Genomic DNA, 22665 nt, shown 5'->3' on the forward strand with positions numbered 1-22665 from the left:
CAAAACACTCATCAACTTAGTGTCCAGGTCGTGATGGCGACTGTCCAAAAATACTTTCAAAGGCTCAGAGCTCAGCACCGATTAATACCATCAACATCGTTCCTGCAGCTTTAAATGAGCCACATCGCTGACGTTCCTGCACTTTGATGTTTTGGAAATCTGCAAACCTCCTGAAATATTTGTTGACAGCTTCTGTGTTGTACTTCTACCTCTACAAGAGGACCTCGGAGTATCTGGGGGACCCTGGCCTCTACGAGGACTCACCGTGGCTGCGGGACATCTTCGCCCAGAGCACACAGTGATGTCACTACCACACAGAAGCATGAGTCCAATATATGTGTAGTACCACAGGCACAACAAGTACATTTGGTGAGTACATCCTAGTTTTATGGTACTGGAGATGTAGAGGGAAGTATCAATTACTACAAATTCATTCATACATTGATGTATTTGATGTTAGAAACACTGTTCGACAGAAGATACTTTCCATGTCTCAGCACGTTACAAATCCTATCAAATCAAACATGAACACAGGAAATAAGGACCCATCAAATCCACAGTAAAATCCTCCTCCCTTCTGGAGAGGATGGTGACAAATTCTGGAGAGACCTTGTCACGTACGGGGTGTTTGGTGGGAAGATGAGACCCAAGTGCAGACAGTAGGGATGGTGCAAAAAGAGGTTTATTAGGAGCCGGAGGCTTGAGGCCGGAGGCTTGACGTGAGGCAGGAGGCTTTGACGAGACGAGACAAAACTGTGACTGTGACGACGACAAATGATGACAAATGAAAACAGCAAACACCGACAAATGCAGACAATGACCCAACCAGGAACTAAGGAGACACACAGGTTAAATACAAGAGGGGAAACGAGACACAGGTGGTGCAATCACCCAGGTGAGACACATGAGGTAATCACAGGAGGGAGGTCAGGAAGACAGGACATGACTACAAAATAAAGCAGGAAGCACGAGACAGGGATCGTGACAGACCTTTTATCACCTCAAAGTTGGAACTTCATGATTGAAGGTTTTAGTTTGGACCCCAGAGGAAACACACCATTGATCTTTTTCAGTTATTTTTTATTCAAGCCCCTGCTGTTCTGAGCCCTGGTTCTGAGCCGAGCCCTGAGGTGACGGCGGTGGACCTGATCCTGCAGCTCTCTCACCTCCTCCACAAGTGAACTGTTCTGCAGGTTGAACTGTAAACCAAGAAAACACATCAAATGTTCCCTTCACACAGGAGCGGATGAAGAATGATGACACCTCAACAATGGGGCTCATCAGAACTCATGTTGTCCAGATGTCAGTTGTGTTTGTGTGGCTGACGAGTTTGTGGTCAGGGACGTTGGAGATGAAGGGCCAGGTAAGGCCAGCAATCTGGATCAGAACAGCTCCAAGTCAGACTGCACCTTCAACATTTCTTGAATGCAGAGCCAATGTGGTTGTTCCTGAACCAAACCTTTTGCTTCTCAAAATAATCTGATGCCTCAAGAACAGAGACACACTCTAATTATCAATGAAGGATAAAATGGTCCCTGAGCGTGCAGAGTCTGATGCAGTCATGACGTCAGGCCAACTCACCCTTTTGGCGCGTTTGAAGAACAGGTCTGCTTCTTCCTGTCTGTCAGACTGAAACATAAAAGAGCAAACAGTGTCATCATGAGCTTCTCTCTGCTCTGGGACCACTGCCACTGGACCGCTGCTGCTGGCCTCTGATCTGAGAGTTCCACTGAAGCTGGATTTCATCCAAAAACACAAAAGTCTCTGAAATCAAACGACTGGTGACTGTGGACAGATTCTGTCTCAGGTCAGGGTCCACTGAAGACCACTGACCATGCAGGACCCAGACTGCCACCGTTTAGTCACGCTTGACCTCCACCACTGGAGCCAGAGAACTACATTTAATAACTAGAAGACAACCAGACAGCACAGATTGTCCCTCCAACAAGACCAGCCAGACCCAAAGTAAATCAGGCAGTGTTGAGCAGAGCCTCACGACTCCCGTGTGGTTCCTCTGAGTGACGAGGGGCACGAGTGGGCTTGGTTTTTTCAGTCATTCCATATATTTTTAATATCTCATGCTATATCAGCTGTGACATGCAAAACAACAGGTGGGAGTGACGACTGCAGGACTAATCCTTATTTTCTGGATCACTTATGTCCATCATTTGACATCAATGTCCTTCTAGAATTGTGGACATGTTTGATGTTGTGTTTGTGTTCAGGAACGCTGGTCATTCTGAGAACTGGAGAGGACGTAGTGGGGGTCAGACATGTGAGTGCCTGCCATGTTTGTGTGACTCTGGCAGCCACAGAGGAGTGAAGACCTGAAGCTCTGTCCCCAGATTTGCTGCAAAACTGACTTTATTTGGAACATTTTGTTCTATTTTTCATTTTTTGCAGTGGAATGTTGAGGAGCTGCTCTACTGGTCTGGAAGCTCATCATCACTCACCCTGAGGCAGAGGAGAGACAAGTGAGCACAGACTTCTGCATTCTGGTTGTTCAAACGGTTGGCCTCCATCAAAGCTTCCTCAGCTACACACAGCTCCCCCAGCTACGCACACACAAACACACACACACACACACACACACACACACACACACACACACACACACCAGGTTTACCAACAAAAATCCTTCATCTCCCTGGGCACTATGGTAATCATTTCCATCGTCATGGTGCAGGAGGGGTGGTTACCCGGTAACAGGTGATGCCCAGGCCCAGCCAGGTCAGACAGGATGGAGACTGTTGACAAGCCTGCAGGTAGGTGGCAGTGGCTTGATCAGACTGAAAGTTATCAGAACAGAAAGATCCAAATGATCATATGGTTTCACTTGAAGCCTGCTGTTACACTCATCCACACAGTTACAGTGCTTCATACACACGCACAAACACACAGACACAAACACACAGACACACACAGGCGCGCGCACACACACAAACACACACACATATACATATATACATACATCCACATATATACATTTTTACATCCATCCATCGTCATCTTCCGCTTATTCCTACACATTAAGGGTCGCGGGGGGGCTGGAGCCTATCCCAGCGTCAACGGGCGAGAGGCGGGGTTCACCCTGGACAGGTCGCCAGTCCATCGCAGGGCCAACATAGAGAGACGAACAATCATTCACACTCACATTCATACCTACGGTCAATTTAGAGTATTCAATCAGCCTAGTCCCCAATTGCATGTCTTTGGATGGTGGGAGGAAGCCGGAGTACCAGAGAGAACCCACACAGACATGGGGAGAACATGGAGACTCCACACAGAAAGATCCCGTGCCTGAGCTGGGACTCGAACCCGGAACCTTCTTGCTGTGAGGCCACAGTGCTAACCACTGCACCACCGTGCAGCTACATTTTTACAATTTGTTTTTATTTTTGTATGCTACTGCAAAGTTTCAGATGCTTTTTGGCATGAAAAAGCCAAAAATAACCATCACTGTGACCTGGGAGGCCAGGAAGTCCGGCCCCAAGAGGCTTCAAGTTTTCTTAGGCATGAGCAGCCAAAAGCGTCATGTAATGGCATGTTTAACACATGTATATACCAGATTTCTTTCATAAAACCTCACTTTATTGCCTCAAAATGGTGTAACAAAGACAAAGAATGTCATTTACTGTCTATTCTTTCACAAAATTCTAAAATATTCATGAAATTGTTTTTTTTTCCCACAAAAACCTCATATTTTCAAGTATTTCAAACCTAATTTGAGAGACCTGAACAAGTTTGTGATCTCTGCTTGGACAACAAGAAGGAACAGGATGCTGGCCAGGTACCATATCAGCGAGGAGTACATGGCAGCCTTTTGTGAGGACCCTCCACAGCATGCTGCTCTTCACTGGGATGGCAAGATGTTTCCAGACATCCTGGGCAGTGAGCCTGGGACTACATCAGAGACTTTTGCTGTGCTGGTTTCCGGGCCACCAGATCATATTGAAGGAAAACTACTGGGAGTGCCAATAATAGACAGCTCAAGGGGAACAGCGCAGGCAGAGGACTCCATGGACTTGCTGGAGACGTGGGGACTTACTGGAGTGACTGCTGCCCTCCTATTTGACACCACGTCCAGGAACAGTGGAGGACACCGTCGTGCTGCCAAGCTTCTGGAGGAACAACTGGACAGACAGGTGTTCTACCTGGCATGTAGGCACCACATCCTGGAAGTGCTGGTTGGTGCTGTCTGGGAGAAGCTGTTTGGTCAGGTCAAGAGCCCAGAAAACCCCTGGTTTAAGCTATTCAGGGAGGCATGGACTGGCCTGAGCACCGATTCCCCTAAAATCCTGACCATCAGAGGGAAATGGCTCAGTGACAAGAGAGTGTACTGTTTGGAGCTACAGGAGATGCTGAGATGGGAGAGGCCACCCAGAGCTGATTACCGGGAGATGGCTGAGCTGACAATGGTAGTTCTTGGGGACACACCTCCTCCTGGGATCCATGGGAGTCGGCCAGGAGCCATCCACCAGGCCAGGTGGATGGCCAGAAACATCTACTCTATGAAAATGGTGATGTTTTCTGGGCAGCTAGCATGTGATAAAGAGACTGGGACAAAGTTAGAACAGCTCATCAAATTTCTGTCATTGTTCTACACACCAATGTGGATGAACTCAACATTCACCCCTGATGCTCCGGTAGAGGATCTGCAGTTCTTCAAGGACATGCTGCACTTCAAGAAAACTGATCCTGACATTGCTCAAGCAGTCCTGGTGAAACTAGACAACCACAGGTGGTGCCTTCCTCAGGAAGAAGGTCAGCATGTTTTATTTGATCTACAACTGGATGTTTGTAAATTATTTGTATTCCTGGTTTGTGGCTCAAGAGTGATTAAAATGCTTCATATTGCTACCAAATATGTTCCTCTGTCTTGTATATCAGCAGTTATCATGAAAAATGGTCTTGAAAAAAGCTGTTTTCATGACGCTTTTGGCTGCTCATGCCTAAGAAAACTTGAAGCCTCTTGGGGCCGGACTGCCTGGCCTCCCGGGTCAAAGTGATGCTTATTTTTGACTTTTTCATGACAAAAGGAATCTGAAACTTTGCAGTCGCATACAAAAATAGAAAAATGTCATTTTTTTGAAGAACCCTAATATACATACATATACATACATACATATATACATACACACACATATATATATATATATACATCCAAACACACACACACACACACACACACATATTTATGTACATCTGTCTGACCTTCCCCTCCTGGAGGCAGATGGAGCCAAGGCGGAGGAGAACAAGGTGAGAGTCTGACGGCTGCTGCTGGAAGCTCAGGCTCCTCTCGTAACTCTCCCTGGCCTCAGTGAACAGCCCGGCCAGGTAGTGGCAGTGGCCGTTCAGAGCCCACACGTCTGCATCCTGCTCACAGGTCCACACCACATGAGTTTCAGCAGGTTTGGTAGAGCCTGGTTTACCATACGGTTGCATGGCTGCTCACATTCTCAGTACCAGGACCAAAGAAACTAACAGGGTTGTGTCTCATTCATTAACGTCCACCAGGACTCACTGAGAGAACGTTTGCCTTCAAAGACACCACGTCTAAGATACAAGCAAGTTAGCATCAATAGAAACGCTCCTGCTGTCACTCAGGGACCTGGACTAACGACCTTCTTATTATTTGGAGGGTTGGGTAATTACGTCATCTAATTACAGTAAATGAGCAGGAATTATAAAAGTATGTGTTTGGTGAGCATCATTATCAATAGTCTAACAGTTCAGAGTACAAATACAGGAACAAGGAATCCTGCAGCTTGCAGTCACCACTGGGAGTACCTGGTCTTTGGAAAGCAGCGCCTCTCTGAGGCTGGCAATGGCACTGCAATAGTCAGCTTTCAGCATCTTCAGATGGGCCCGATGAAGCAGGTAGCAAACACTTGGACCACCATCTGAACTCTGCAGCTCATGGGACAAGGCCTTCTCCACCATCTGACAACACAATGGAGCAAGTTCATTACCAACCAAGACACATTGGAACTGTTTTGTTTTTGTTGGAACATGTAGATATTTATCTAAGAATGAAGAAGTTGCTGTGTTTTAAACGGTCTTGCATCTGAGAATCGTCTGTCTGCTCAGTTGGACACCAGACTTCATTGATAGGATTTTTCATTTCCATGATGAATCATTGACTGAAATGGATGTGTTTTCCTCAGTAGAAGCAACTCTTAGTCACTGAGGACTTCTGCCCTCCGGCTCACTTCATATGGGACCAGTGTGAGTCCAGCAGGTTGGTGAGCAGCTGACATGGGTTTGGTTACCTGCAGGGCGTTGTTCTGCAGCAGGAACTGGAGGGTCTCTGCATAAATAGAGGAAGTGTAGCTCTTCTGTGCTTGAGGCTCTGGGGCGTCCAGGTCTCCACCCTCTGGGTCTGGGACACACAGACTGTAACACCAATGGCTCCAGGGACAAATTCACAGGCCTTCAGGTCGACCCTCGCAAATAACAACAACACTTCCAGATGACTTGAACAAGTCAGTTCATGTTCAGTTTGAGGAGAGTTCCCAAGTGAACTTGATGATGACAGCACACTCATTTACACTCATTTATGAGCCTCTAACTTAAACCCATCTTGTGGATGACCTCGTCCCACTTGAAAGAGATGCTTCACTCAAAATCTGTCTTTTGCATTTCATGTACATTTAGATTGAAGCCAATGGTGACTAAAGGCTAACGGCAGCAAGACGGTCCAGAAACATCAGATTACAAACTCTCCAGTGCATCGTCCAGTAGAATCCACGTCTTTATCCACCCGTCTGCTCAGTAATCCACTAACAATGAGTTGAGTGACAGTTTTACTGCTGTAGGTGTTGGTAGCAGCCAGCCGCTATCAGTTTGAAGCTAACTATACATGGCTGGCTCTTTCTGGATCCACAATGTAGAAATGCAGCTGGGGAAAAACATCTACGATGACCTCGTAACACCTACAGTATTTGTGTGTACTTGACCAGCATGGATCAGCTTTGGGGTGAAGTATTGTTGAAAAAAAAGAATACTTAATACTCCAAATGCCTATAAGGAGTGAATCAGGTCAAAGTTTTAATTTTGGAAATCAAAAGCACTGCGAGCCACTCTGGGTCCCTAAACAGAGCTCTAAACTAGGACCAAAGGGTTCGTTGGTTTGTTTGGTGAGTGAAATTTCCACAGGTTCACATGTAGTACAAGTACACAGTTGTTTGTTCTGGTGTGCCTCTTTGGTTGGTTAGCCATGAAGCTTTCGAGTACTTTTACTTGTCTGACTCAGAAACTGGGCAGCAGCCTTGAGAGAAGTCAGGGGCGACTTACTGACTGATTGAGTGACTGACTGACTGATTGAGTGACTGATTGAGTGACTGACTGATTGAGTGACTGATTGACTGAGTGACTGACTGACTAATTGAGTGACTGACTGACTGACTGATTGAGTGACTGACTGACTGACTGAGTGACTGACTGACTGATTGATTGAGTGACTGACTGATTGAGTGACTGACTGACTGATTGAGTGACTGATTGACTGACTGAGTGATTGACTGACTGACTGACTGACTGATTGACTGACTGACTGACTGACTGACTGACTGACTGATTGAGTGACTGACTGACTGATTGAGTGACTGATTGACTGACTGACTGATTGAGTGACTGACTGACTGATTGATTGAGTGACTGACTGATTGAGTGACTGACTGACTGATTGAGTGACTGATTGACTGACTGATTGACTGACTGAGTGACTGACTGACTGATTGAGTGACTGACTAACTGATTGAGTGACTGACTGACTGACTGATTGACTGACTGACTGACTGAGTGACTGACTGACTGACTGACTGACTGACTGACTGACTGATTGACTGACTGACTGACTGATTGAGTGACTGACTGGCTGACTGACTGATTGAGTGACTGACTGACTGATTGAGTGAGTGACTGACTTACTGACTGATTGAGTGACTGACTGACTGATTGACTGACTGACTGATTGAGTGAGTGACTGACTGACTGACTGACTGACTGATTGAGTAAGTGACTGACTGGCTGACTGACTGACTGATTGAGTGACTGACTGACTGACTGACTGACTGACTGACTGACTCCGTCACAGGTCAGGGTCCACTGAAGACCACTGACTCCCTGTTGCTGCTAATGCTAACAACACAGCTGGTCCTGTAACACAGCAGCGTGGGAGCAGGAAAGATAAAATGGGAGGGAGGCCAGGACGTCCCATGTAACAGTGGAGACATTTCAACAATGCCTCTTGAATTGAAATGTTAACGAGGTAATTAGCTGATTCTCTACTTATTCCAGCTAATTACCTCCTAATGAGCGTATGCAGTCATTAGTAGAAGAGGAGCCCTCTCTCTTTCACTGCTGCATGTCCATTGGGACAAAGGAAAACTGGAACCAGAAAGAAAAAGATGTCTGTTTGTTTGAGGTTTTTCTGTTCCCTTGTGACCAGACTAGTAGGAGGAGCCAGAACATGTTTCTACTCTTCTTCCTCCCTTGTTCACTTTGCCTCCAGGTAAATCATCACCTTCTTCATTGGTGGGAGACCGACGTGCTGACGGGGCCAACTCCTCCCGCTCCTCCTGGTCTCTGGTCTTTTTTGTCATCCTCTTCTCCTCCTTTCTTTCCTCCTCCTTCTGTGTTTCTTCTGCCCTTCTTAGGCGTCGGGCCTCGAGGAAAGCCCTCTCAGCCAGGATGGATTTATCCTGGCTCTCATGGAACAAACCTGGAGAGCAGATGCATAAATGTACAATGAGGTATTTCCAGATTGTACTGCACTCATTTGAATGCTCACATGAATTTTTATTCATTTTAGCTTGAAAAACAAATAGAAGTTGAAGTAATTTAGACTCACGAGTTGTAAATTGACAAAAAAGGAGCAGTCAATCTGACCTCACGTCGTCCCGACCTGCGTCCAGTTTCTGGGCGTTTGAGGACATAAATGATCACGTTGAATAATTAGACGTTAGCACAGGTGAGCCTTGCTGGAAGGCTGATATTAATGTTGAGTGAACCCAATATTGGAGACTGATTTTCCTCATCAGCTTTGGGTCAACAGTTGTAATGTGTGTGATGCTGGAATACGGAGGAATCCTTCAGTAACTTCATGTGTTGTTCATCAAACAGGATCGAGACAGAGAGCTGGAACGGAGGAATATTTACTTGCAGAAATTCCCCAAACCTTCCACCAACAGAGGTATCAAACATAATCTCCTGAGTGACTCAGCTGTTCTGGATCTTCTCAGTTGACACTGATGGCTCATTATCTGAGTCCTTTCTCTTTGACAGGGAGAAAAAACAAGGGGCTTCAAACAGAGGAATCACTCTTGATCCCTCTTTCACATGTTTACTCACGACAACAGGAGCCTTTGGCAAGTGGATATCCTTCTGCAGGTCAGCACACAGTTCACGTTCCCTCATTCATTCATTCATTCATTCATTCATTCATGCACTCAAAGGTGAATCTACAGAAGGATTTGACAGTGACAGTGATGTCATCGCTGTAGTCCACCTCACCCATTCCTTCAGTGTTAATGAAGAGGATGTATCTGCCCCATGGTGCAGACTGGTTCTATACTGGGTTCTACCTCGGTCCGTGCTCCTCCCCTGCACCAGCTTCCACTGTAACACTCACTCATGGTCGTGTCTGATTCACAGGAACAGAGACCAAGATGGTTCAGACAGAAGAGGAATTCCCTTCAGCCACAGAGGCTGGTAGTCTGGTGCCACTGCTGGAGGAGCAGAGGAGCTCTGGCAAATCAGTAAGTGATTCAGATCATTGGAACACGTGCATTTTTTTAGAGACATGCATTTTTATTTTCTAAAGCTTGAACGTTGAATCATGCTGAGTGTTTTTACAAATCTCTGTGTTTTTAAATACATGCATTTTGACACGTGAAGCTTGGAACATTGAAGAAAGCTGAATAGAACTCAGACATTTCTGATCTCTGATGAACCTTTTATACTTTTGTCTTGTGCTTCAGGATTCAACCGAATATCCAGAGGTCCCAGTCGAGGGAAACGACTGTCCAGACCCTGGTAACCAAAGACAGAGTACAGAAAGGAGGACAGCAGACGCCTCACCAGAGACAGATCACGAGAGCCAGACGTCCCTCTCATCATCTGGGTCCAGGGAACCACCCAGACCTGTTGAGGAACACCGGCGGCCCAGATTTATCCACAAGTACATCTTCAGAGATGTTGATGTAAACCTGCACTGTGGGAGACCTGCCTACTGGAACCTGGACTCAGAGACAGCAAGAGTAACAAAGTCTTCATTCACATTGTAAGTTCAGCCAGAAAGAGAGTGTGTGTGTGTGTGTGTGTGTGTGTGTGTGTGTGTGTGTGTGTGTGTGTGTGTGTGTGTGCGTGCAGGTGACGTCATCAGACAGACGTCTGCGTAGGACAGACATGAAGGGGGAGTGTTTGTCACAAGAATTTCTTCTTAAAGACCTTTTAATGATAGAGACTGGATCTGAAGAATTGAAGTTGAATGTATTTTCTTGTAAAGAGGGAGTGTTTTACAATGCAACACACACGTGAAGTTCTCAAAGAAAAGGCTGACTTTGGAGCGCTAACAGTTGAGTTTATGTCCCTCACACCTGGGCGTTTCTGCCTCCTCCTGTTTCCTCACACACTCCACAGACATCATCACACATCTTTCCAGTCCTCCCAGTAACGGCCAGCTTCAGGTCTTTGAATCAAGGTGACATCTTCCAGACCGTCTCTAGACCCTTTATTCCCTTATGACCCCACTAACTGATGCAATGCTGGCCTCCCACCATGAATCTTATCTGTTCTTACTGTCTATGCAAACTGCAGGACGAACCAGAACCTTCATCATGGCTGTGAAGAAGCACACACTCAGTCTGATTCTGAGACATCTCATCACAATAGAATCCTAATTCTTCTAAGAGTGGTATTTCTTTGAGGCCCGATGACGGTTGGGTTTAGTTGATTCCTGTTTGAATGACCTGACAGTGGGACTGGTGATCTGGGGACGCTGCAGTTCTTGCTGTGACTTTGAAGGAAGCACCTGGTCTACGTTTCTATCGATCTGCAGCCTGACGGTGATCCGATGGAGAAGAAAATAAAGCCCAGCTTCATTCAGCCGTGTCCAAGCACCGGATCAGCTGACCTGCAGCTGTCTGCTGATTTGTTCCTTTCCCAACAGAAGCAGGTTGATGGAGGAAGAAATCCTAAACAGTGAACAAACAGCAAAGACAGAAGTGAATCCTGGACACAGAGAAGTTGCGTCTGCGCTTGGCAACGAGGAAACGCGTCTTTCCTCTGCGTGATGACAGTCTGATTGAAATCTGCAGTCGCCTGTCATGTGGAGAAGTTATTTCTGCGTTTGTGTCTCCTCATCACTACGTGAATGAGTTCAGAATCTAATCTTGGGGTTTGTCTTTGTATATTTGGTTTCTTCTGATGTTTACGGGCTCTTATGATGTGTTTGGTCGTCTCCACTTTGTCTTTGCAGGTTTTCAACCATCCCATCATCTGCCATGGTCACTGCCGACCTTCAACCTTTACAAGCATTAGCGTCATGTCATCTGCATTAATCGGGATCGATGGCTTCCTCCAGTGACAGAGTGAGGGTTGGTGTACAATCGTCTCCCTCTGTCAGAACCTTTGACTGCAGTTCCAGCTGGCATCCACAAGGTGGAGGCAGGGGACCATTTTATGACTGTCCTGACTTCACGCCAACCCTGAGCAGCTCTCCTTCACTGCCACTGTTGTACTGTATATTGTATTAGTTCAGATCAGATCCAAAAGATAAAATATGTCCAGTTTGGAGGACGGCACCAGAATACAAAGGGGTTTACACAGATTTACAGGATTTTGATCAGAAACAACCACAAGTTTACATTTTTGTTTTCCCCGTTGTTTTCCTCTGTTCTCTCCCTCCCCTCATGTGTGTTCCACATTGAGACAGACACCATCAGCGCGTTAGAAGTGGAAGGCACTTGACCTGATACCCCCTTCACCCCTGGAACACATTATGTAACTGGTGCAGCTTTCTGATGATCATTTTGAGCCTCCTTGTTGTTGAGTAATCCTGCATTTATTCTCAGGATTACAACAAACAGGAAGAGCTCCTGTCAGGCTTTGCCACATTTTAATGAAGTGTTTACTGTTCGCTGCAGCTTGCACATCAGATTAGAATGGACCACACTCACTAACTCAGGGCCGGGGCCATGTGGAGTCACACGGAGGAGCAATTCTGGTCCAATAAATCCAACCTGACACAAAACCTGACTGGTTTAGTAGCCATGCTACTACACATGGCTCAGACTTGTTGCTAAAGAAACGTCGTAAACCTTCTCTTACCAGTTCCTGTCCTTCACTTGTGTCTCTGTGTCTGTTTGTGTGTGTGTGTGTGTGTGTGTGTGTGTGTGTGTGTGTGACTTTGACAACACACACTGATAAACAAAAAAACAACAACCCAGTAATGGGTTTTTATGAAGATGATGGGGGGCCCGTAGTGCACCGGTCCTCCCATCTGAGTCCATCTGAGTGCGGCCGCCACTGAGTGAATGATGTCAAATTTGAATCAAAGTGAATCCGCTCAGGCTTGATATTGGTCAGAAAATCAGCTTCAGTTTGAGAAGGTTTAGGATTTGTTTGTCTGATAATATTTGATGCTGCATTGAAAACCCTTCATAATCATTAAAAGGCCTAAATTAAACCAATGAACCTCAGCAGCTGCTACCTACAGGAGCAGAAGCTCTCAGTCTGTTGTCATTTCAACTCCATCTATAAACCAAGCAGACGCAGGACAGAAACAAAACCTGGAATCTTCAAAACCTCCACTTTGAATGCCTCCAATGAAGGAACTCCAGCAACTTAAAACTTGGAAGTTTGTAAAAGTGCTTTTCTCAGCTGAAAATCTTGGCTTCCGGTGTCCTTCGTGTTGCGTTCATGTGCAGTAAAAAGATCCCTCCATTTTCTATGCTGCTTATCCGTTTGAGGGGAAGAAAAAGATTTCCTGGGTGAATCAATAAAGATGAGATCCATCTTTTCATCATCAGAGGTCCTCCAGGTTGGGTTCTTCATTGATGGCTGCTGATTTGATGTTGCTCCAAGTTTTGATTGCTGCAGTTCTCTGGTCTGTTTTCTGCTGCATGTTGGATTAAAGAAAAGCTCAGCTTTACTGACTGGATGTTGTCATCAATAAATCTGAAACTCACAAAAATGTTGAACAGTTTAGAGGAAAGAGAAAGGAGCCGTGGAAGAAACAATAGATTTCATCTGGTGTTGTGCAGGTAGAAAGGAATCCATTTTCTGAGAGGATTTTTGGTTCTGAACAAAGATGCTCCTCTTGATGTGCTGTGTTTCTGAAGAAGGGTTTGATGAGCTGTTGAGCCTGGTTTGTCATGTCTGCATCAAAGTGAGTGGAAAAACTAGGACTGAGTTTGGAAATTCCTACTTGAAGGAAAAGATGGGCTTTGAAGCAGCAAATGAGTTCTTGGTCAGACGTTCCAGGACATGTTGCTGTCAGCAAGTGGAGAAACTGGGGTTTGGTTCCTCTCAGAATCACATGATCAGAACAGGAAGTGGATCAACTTGACTTGGACTCTGGGTCGGTCCACAGGACCAAAGACATCTCTGGTTGATGTTGTTCTTTAGATGTGTTGATTCTCTACCAAGTCAATAAAAACAGGATCTCCGTTCTCCACCAATCAAGACTTTTCTTTCTTAGGATTTCCAGTCTTGAACCACTGATCATTACTCACATTGTCTGGTGCAGGCAAGACTGATGTTCCCAGTTTAACTGACATTTGATCACATTATTATTACTATTATTATTATTAATAATAATAATAGTAATAATATTGTTATTATTATTGTTATTATTAATAATATTGCTATTATTATTATTGATATTGTTGTTGTTATTATTATTGCTATTACTATTATTATTACTACTACTATTATTATTATTATTATTATTATTAATGTCATCATTAGAATTCCTGTTGTATTTGTCTAAATGTCTCCATAGTCGTTTATGGATTATTACCATTATTATTATTCTTCCTCCCACTCCTTGTCTATTTTCCACTCCTCCCACTCTTCCTCCTCTTCATCTCCCTCCTGCCATTCTTCCATCCCCACCTCCCATTCATTATCATTTCTCCATCACCCGTTCTTCCTCCTCCGAACCCTCCACCTCCTCCCACTCTTCATCTATTTTTTCCTCCTCCCAATCTTCCTCCTCATCCCATTCCCCCTGCTTCCTTTCTTCCACCTCCTCCCATCTTTCCCTTTCCTCTTCTGCTCCTCTCATCTCCTCCTCTTCCCTCTCTCTCTTCTTCCCACCCTCCTGCTCAATACCTGTCCACTGCTCTCCTTCCACTTCCCCCTCCTCCCACTCTTCATTCTGTTTTTCCTCCTCCCCATTCTTCTGTCCTCATCCTCTCCCTTCTGCCCTTCTTCCACCCCCTCCTCCAGTTTATCATCCTTCTTTCTCCTCCCCATTCTTCCTCATTATATCCCTCCAACTCCCTACACTCTTCATCTATTTTTTTCCTCCTCCCATTCTTCCACCACCTACCCACTTATCCTCCTTGTTCTCCTCCCAATCTTCCTCCTCATCCCATCCCCCTGCTTCCTTTCTTCCACCTCCTCCCATCTTTCCCTTTCCTGACTCTTCTGCTCCTCTCATCTCCTCCTCTTCCTTCTCTCTCTTCTTCCCACCCTCCTGCTCAATACCTGTCCACTGCTCTCCTTCCACTTCCCCCTCCTCCCACTCTTCATTCTATTTCTCCTCCTCCTCATTCTTCTGTCTCCTCATCCTCTCCCTCCTGCCCTTCTTCCACCCCCTCCTCCAATTTATCATCCTTCTTTCTCCTCCACCCATTCTTCCTCATTATGTCCCTCCAACTGCTTACACTCATTTATTTTCTCCTCCTTCCATCCATGCATTGGGATTAAAGGAACTGCCCTAAAATGGTTTAAGTCCTACTTATCTGACAGGTTTCAGTTTGTTAATGTTAATAATGACTATTCAGAGTATAGCAGAGTTACATATGGTGTACCACAGGGTTCAGTTTTAGGACCGATTCTCTTCACTCTTTACATGCTCCCATTAGGTGACATAATCCGGAAGCACTCGATCAACTTCCACTGTTATGCAGATGACACACAACTTTACTTGTCGATGGAGCCAGACGACACAAGCCAGTTTACTCATCTGCAAGACTGCCTGAAAGACATTAAATCCTGGATGTCCTCTAACTTCTTAATGCTAAATTCAGATAAAACTGAGGTAATCATTTTTGGACCTAAACACCACAGGGATACACTCTTGAATCGGATCTCTACTCTAGATGGCGTCACCCTAACTCCGAGTACAACTGCAAGGAACCTTGGGGTCATTTTTGACCAGGACCTTTCCTTCAGCTCCCACATAAAGCATGTGACTAGGACTGCCTTCTTCGCTAAGATTAGGAATATCCTTTCCCAGAGTGATGCTGAAAAACTGGTGCATGCATTTATCACTTCTCGGCTGGACCACTGCAACTCTCTCCTGTCAGGATGTCCTAAATACTCCCTAAAGAGTCTCCAGCTGGTCCAGAACGCTGCAGCGAGGGTTTTGACGGGAGTTAAGAAGAGAGAACACATCTCTCCCACTTTAGCTTCTTTCCACTGGCTTCCTGTAGGATCTAGAATCGACTTCAAAGTCCTTCTGCTGACTTATAAGGCTCTCAATGATAAAGCTCCATCCTATTTGAAAGAGCTCATTAGTCCCTACTGTCCGACCAGAGCACTCCGCTCCCAGAATGCAGGTCTTTTAGTGATTCCCAGTATCAATAAAAACAGACTGGGAGGTAGAGCCTTTAGTTACCGGGCTCCTCTACTGTGGAACCAGCATCTCTCCATGGGTCAGAGAGGCAGACACTTTAACTACGTTTAAGTCCAGGCTTAAGATTTTCCTTTATGACAGAGCCTTCAGTTAGGACTGGTTCAGGTAGCTCTGAACCATTGATAGCTATGCTGCTACAGGCTTAGACTGCTGGGGGACACATCAGGTTACATGGAGCCATTCCCTCCTCCCCTCTCCTCTCCTCTCCTCTCCTCTCCCCCTCTCTCCTCCTCTCCTCCCTGCACATTTTTGGAACTGTCATTACCATTACTTGTTGCACTTTGTAGTTTGGCCTTGGTGTCTCGCATTCTCTCTGTGTTTCCACAGATCCACCAGAGCCCCAACCGCCGCCTGCATCGCCCCCCCCCCCCCTTTATTCCCTACTGTTACACCGGCCTGCGCTCCCCTTCCATGAACCAGTCTGCCATCCAGTCCCCCATCAAGCTGGCTTGCTCTCCCTGCCTCCCCTTCCAGAAGCTTCCTTCTTCAACTGTTAACATTTCCATGTTTCATTTTGTATTGTAAACTGTTTTCTTGTCTGTAACAACATCTACTGCACGTCTGTCCGTCCTGGGTGAGGGATCCCTCCTCTGTTGCTCACCCTGAGGTTTCTCAGATTTTTCCCTGTTAAAAGGGTTTTCTATGGAGTTTTTCCTCAGTCGATGTGAGGGTCTCAGGACAGAGGATGTTGTTATGATGCCGTGTGAAGCCTTTGAGACAAACTGTTTGGGAAAACGGGCTCTACAAATAAAATTGCCTTGCCTTGCCTTGCCTCCTCCTCTCAGCAAATCTGGCATGGACCGTTCATGCATACATGACTAATACAACTCTTAGTATTAACAGCAAAAACACTTTTCAATAAAGATGTGAAAAGACTCTGACCTGACTGGAGCCGCCTTTGCACACTCTTAAACTTCACGGAAGAACGTCATGCATTGCATATTCATGACATGCAATTTGCTGTTCAACTTGATAGTTAGTTGAAGCACACATTGTTGTGATATTACTTTGCACAACGTTCTGCTCATTTCATTTCAGTGTACACTGAAGCGTGCCTTGTCAACTAGCACTGAACTTCTCTGGGAACGGTGGAATGTTACTGCAGTTGTATCGCGGTCAGTGTAAATCCCTCCGTTCCAAAATATTTGGTTCCTATCATCAATCTTTGGTTCAGGTGTTGGTGCAACCGGGCCCTGAAGATGTAACCAAGGTCTGAGTGTGCCTACGTAGGAATTAGGAAAGTGTGTGAAACGGGAGATCAAAATGACCTTGTTTGCTCCTTTCCGCCATTTCATCTGAGTGAGCGCGAGAAAAAAATCCATGGCTTCAAATCCATCGCGTATGGAAGACGTGCACTTTTAATTGGTTGTCAGTTCCCTGTGAGTCCTGTGTATCGTAGCAACGAGCACAAGACTGCTGTGGTGAATCCAGTGGGGAAGTAGATCTCCTGTATCCTTATTGGTTATTATTTCCTGTGAGTCTGTGTGTCTCCATGTGATCCAGTTATTATTTGATGCAAATTCTAACCGGCTCAGCCAAAGCTGAAAGGCGGCTCAATTTGGCTTACAAAATTATTGGCTGGCTGCGGCTGAAATTCTTAATGGTGCAAATGGCGGCGCCTGGCGGGGTCTAACTGAAGCTGTCAGGTGAGGCTTGCTATGAGCACCAGCTGCCCGATAATGTTTTGCAGCTTTTTGGCACATCAGCTGCTTTCTCACTTCAGTCAGCTCCCTCAGTTGCTGAACCTGCCATTGACAGCCTTGACCAAAAGGATGATGACCCACTCTTTCTGTGAGCCAGCGAAGGCTGTGTGTGTGTGGATGGAGGTCTGGGAAAACAACAAAACACTGAACCTGCGTGAGGGCCAGACGAACACCACTGTCTCACATTGCCGCTGACAGCTTTTTCTTTTGTCTCTTTTTGGTCCATTTAGATTTCGATTGTACAAAATGTTTAAAATGTTAGAGTTAAAATGGTTTTACTGGGATTTGCTGTTGTTTAAAACCTCACAAAACTTTAAAAAAACAAACAAACAAACAAAACCAACCCCCATGGTTGGTAGGTGGTCAAGTTGAAGAGGTTCTCACTGGCAGTTTGTTTGTGTAAACATTGACAGTGACAAAAATGCAGCACAGGAACAGAATCTTTGGCATGGCACAGAGGTAGAGAGGCCATCTAGCAACTGAAGGGGATCAGACTTCTCATGGAGTATCAGAAAGATCACTCGTTTTACTTTGTGCTTCTTCCAAAGTTGGAAAACTGCAGTTGGAGATGTGACATGGTGGAACTTCTGAGACTCCATACAACAATTTCAGATTTTCTACAACTGACACATTCACGTTGCAGGAATATTTTGCTGGAACATCCTGCAGTTTTGTTGTGTAGCATTGATCTGAACCAGCTTTTAGCTTGGTTACATTTGTCTTTGCATCGGTGCTGGAAAGTCCGTGTCTTTCATCTGCTATGAAAAGTCTTTCTCTTCATTGATCATTCTCTCACTGCAGGTAAAAATAGAATGGCAACTATGTATGGAGCACTTGTCAAAGAGGCCATTAAGGTCTTTGATAAGTTCACCCCAGGCAAACATCAAGTGGAGAACTTCCTGAAAGATGCTTCAGAGGACCTGAAGGTACACCAGAGGGATTAAATAGCTGCTAGCAAGCTCAGATGCTGATCGTCCACCATATCAACTCAGCAATATCACGTTGGTTTTTGTTGTAGAAAAGGGGAACCCAGCAGCAGAAGTTTGTGCTTGATGTCATTTCTGGATGTATTGAGCACAAAACCCTGGTGGACCTGGTGATCGATGACTTCTATGGCCAAAATGGAAAGATACCCAAAAGTCATCGCAGCCAGCTCGCCAGTAAGTAAACGGCACTTTTTCATTTCAGTCAGAAAGAAACAAAATGGCGACTGACGTACTTCTATTGTTTTGTCAGTTATCTGTTACCTGGCCACATTTGCCTTGGATGAGATTGGACTTCGACGCTTTGACATCATTGTCAAGGCATTGGACTGCAAAAACATGCATGCTGTAAGAACATCAATTTGATCAAGAATACATTTTTCCATCAATAAGACTGTACTACTTTAATGTACAAAAACTTGGTCCTTCATCCGATAGTACCAGTGATGGTGCATTTCATGGATGAGGCACTGGAAAGAAGGAACTGTCTCGTGCTCTTTCATGGAGAATGGTTTTGTTCATGTGTTCTGTTCTAGTTCCTGAGTTTCTTTTCCTCATACCTCACCACATGCATCCAAGAGAAGTGGAGCAGTGTGAGTGATGCTGCCCATGTGGAGGAGAAGTTAATTGGTCCCCTGTTGAGGTGAACTAAACTGTCTGTGACCATTTTGAAGAAATCAGTTGTTTTAAAGGCAAGATAGAGTATGAGGCAACACGTTTATTTTCTCCTTCAGATGGCGACCTGAGATTAATAAAATTGTAGTCCAGCTTGCAAAGCAGTTTCCCAAAGGGCATCAGGTCAAGAAGGTGCCAAAAAACCCCACTGAGCCCCAGGGGGTCCCTCTCACCCATCCCAAACCAGTAAGACCCATTTATTTCCTTTGAATATTTACAATTAGATGTGTACATGCATTAGATTGCATATTAATAGAGGGTGTATTGGATGTATCACTAAAATGATTGTGGTTTGCTAGATATCAAAAAGCACTTACAAGGCTCCAAAAGAGTTTGAGATACTCCAGCGGATCAAGCAGCAGAACCGTAAAAAGACGGAGGTACGATGTCAGCTAATTATCATCCCCTGACAAAACTGTGATATCTGAAAGGCCTAAATGATCGTCAAGAGATTCTGTGTCACGAAGCAGCTGACACATGTACACATGGACGTGTGCTTTCATTTGGTAGTCATTGTATCAGTCCCTGTGCTTCTACCTCCAGTAGATATTCAATGATTCCTTCTTCCATGGCGCTGTATTGATATCCAATCTGTTCCTCACTAAAGGAGCTGCTGCATCAGGCAAATGTGAAACAAGTCAGATGTGCAAATCCAATCCTGTGGATCGCAAAAAGGTAGAGACGTCTAAAAACATTCCTTTACTGGCAGTTACATCCAACATATTTTCTTATACATCAAATCACCTCCAAACAGGTCACTTTACAGCTTTTATTTACATATCTGCTTCATTGTCTTTCATCCCTCAGAAAGTGGAGTCCCAGATCAAGGAAGAACTGAGTGAAGAGCAGAAATTCAAGAGATTTTATAAAGAACCTCCTCCCAGTGATAAGGTGACGTCTACGATCAGTTCTTTTTCTGTCTCCAGGATGATTTCTTTCCACGTGCATCAGTTAACAGAACTGTTGATTCTTTCAGAGAGACAGCAACACCTTTAAGCCCACCAAAGCAGGCACGCTGAGAAAAGAGGCCATGGAGGTCCGTCAGGATGAAGGGGAACTGCAGAGGTACGGCATGGTGCTTATTTTCAGCCTGTTAGAGGAGGGTTCTCAGTACGACCAGTGTCTGGAACAGGACACTGCTGGATACGACAGAACTGAAAACTGTGATTTCTCAGTGGGAATTCTTCCCGCTGGCTGGTCCAATAATACCTGGAATGGATGTGATGCTCAACACTACTGTGTGTTACTGAATGGTCTGGTTTGGTGAATTCTTTGAACCACATGAAGTGAAGAGTAATTTCTCTGTGTGTTGACCCAGAATTCAGTGCCTGTTGGAGGGGGCAGGTGATCGTAATCGAGGGCACATCACCACCAAGGAGCCAGTTAGGGACCAGAAGGCTCCTCAACTCCAGGAAAAAGAGGTGGGTAAAGACCAGTAGACAGTTGGTGAAAATGAAGGTTACACAACACAAACACAAGGAGGATTAGCCAGAACATTTCTGCTCTCTGAACACCTTTTTCAGGCAATTGAGTTTTGTGTAAAAATGTGCTCCTTGTGTTGAGAAAAGAGGGGGAAGAGGAAGAGGAGAAAAAAGAGCGTCTCAGGCAGAAGCTGCTGAAAGAGAAGCAGCAGGAGGAGGAGAGGTTGGAGAGGGAGACCCTAAAGAGGAACATGGCAAAGGCTGCTACGTATGGTGCCACAAGTGGGAGGACTGGCCATGGGGTCGCTGAGCTGTGTGGTGGAACTGGAGAGGGACAGTGTAGGATGGAGGAGGGGCATCTGTTGCGCCTGGGCGTGGTTCTCAAAGGGCAGGGTGGTGGGACTGATGGTTGTCAGCACAGTTTCTTGTGCGTCTAACCAATGTAACTCAAATGCTGATGACTTCTTAAGTGTTGTGGATTCATTTAACTTGGTTCATTTCGTCGATGGCCCAACTCATTGCCGTGTCCACACTTTGGACTTTATTGCCACAACTGGTTTGACTGTCACTTCTCTGGTCAGAGAGAGATGGGAATCTCACTTCACCTCTGTGTCCAAGTTCTTCCACCGACCTACAAACTGCTCCCAAACCTCAGTTATCTGATGAGCCCCCGGACTGATTCATTTTAGAGATGAAAAAAAATGAAGTAGATCAAAATGGCTTTGAACAAGGTAGGCATGGCTTCCATGATGTAAGCATAATTCTAAATATATTGATGGAGGAAAGGGGGGCAGCAGATGACGCATTACTGATGTTAGACACTGAAAAAGCTTGAGCTCTCGATTGTGCACTCCACGAATTCATCAATTGACCGTCAACACCACTTTGTCTGTCCAGGCTCAAGAGGAGTGAGGGTGACATCTGAAACCAGCAGCCTGCACCAGGGGCAGCTGAGGGTGCCCAGCAGCCCCTCATCAGCTGGGAACCAAGGCACCGTGTCACGGTCTACCACAAGGTTTACCGAGCACTGACCTCTCTCTCTCTATGTATATATTGTTTGTATTTATCTTTTGATAATTAAAAAAATGGCCTCCAGTCCTGTTTCATGGTTATTAGGGCCAAAGCTCAAAGTTACTTAGGTTTGCTGGACACACTCAAACACTAAGAACACAAAATTGACACACAAAACAGTATCCCACACTAAAAATAAAACACATGGGGGGGAGGGGGGGTCCAACCATTAAATACAAGGGGAAAAGTGACAAACTGTTTTTGCTTTGTTTTTTTTTACTAGGGCCTGAGCCTGGAGGTACTCTGGGGTGAAGACCCTATTATTGGGGCCTGAGCCTGGAGGTCCTCCGGGGCGAAAACCCTCTTATTGGGGCCTGAGCCTGGAGGTACTCTGGGGCGAAGACCCTATTATTGGGGCCTGAGCCTGGAGGTACTCCGGGGTGAAGACCCTATTATTGGGGCCTGAGCCTGGAGGTACTCTGGGGCGAAGACCCTCTAATTGGGGCCTGAGCCTGGAGGTACTCTGGGGCGAAGACCCTCTTATTGGGGCCTGAGCCTGGAGGTACTCCGGGGTGAAGACCCTATTATTGGGGCCTGAGCCTGGAGGTACTCTGGGGCGAAGACCCTCTTATTGGGGCCTGAGCCTGGAGGTACTCCGAGAACTCTGGCAAATAAGTAAGTGATTCAGATCATTGGAACACATGCATTTTTTTAGAGACATGCATTTTTATTTTCTAAAGCTTGAACGTTGAATCGTGCTGAGTGTTTTTACAAATCTCTGTATTTTTAAATACACACATTTTGACACGTGAAGCTTGGAACATTGAAAAAAGCTGAATAGAACTCAGACATTTCTGATCTCTGATGAACCTTTTATACTTTTGTCTTGTGCTTCAGGATTCAACCGAATATCCAGAGGTTCCAGTCGAGGGAAACGACTGTCCAGACCCTGATAACCAAAGACAGAGTACAGAAAGGAGGACAGCAGACGCCTCACCAGA

General features: G+C 45.5%; 2 protein-coding genes across 2 annotated transcripts; one reads left to right on the forward strand and one right to left on the reverse strand.

Moving 5' to 3' along the window:
• Positions 1-1016: 1016 nt before the first annotated feature.
• LOC147268758 (cilia- and flagella-associated protein 70-like) lies at positions 1017-9520 on the reverse strand. The gene is made up of 9 exons (XM_086192192.1): positions 9469-9520; positions 8528-8725; positions 6273-6382; positions 5791-5943; positions 5215-5376; positions 2700-2789; positions 2454-2555; positions 1582-1629; positions 1017-1199 (listed from the first exon to the last, which is right to left on the reverse strand). Exons 1-9 carry the CDS (start codon positions 9518-9520, stop codon positions 1074-1076), a joined length of 1041 nt encoding a protein of 346 aa, XP_086048318.1. The 3' UTR covers positions 1017-1073.
• An 8525-nt stretch (positions 9521-18045) lies between these two features.
• Positions 18046-19204, forward strand: LOC147268759 (cilia- and flagella-associated protein 99-like). Its single transcript, XM_086192205.1, has 4 exons — positions 18046-18500; positions 18593-18734; positions 18811-18905; positions 19094-19204. The coding sequence occupies exons 1-4, from the start codon at positions 18387-18389 to the stop codon at positions 19202-19204; spliced, it is 462 nt and encodes a 153-aa protein (XP_086048331.1). The 5' UTR covers positions 18046-18386.
• Positions 19205-22665: the final 3461 nt, after the last annotated feature.

This window comes from Aulostomus chinensis, chromosome 2 (assembly GCF_037954235.1).
Source record: "Aulostomus chinensis isolate RoL2024-O1b breed Wild chromosome 2, RoL_Achi_v1.0, whole genome shotgun sequence".
NCBI lineage: Eukaryota > Metazoa > Chordata > Actinopteri > Syngnathiformes > Aulostomidae > Aulostomus > Aulostomus chinensis.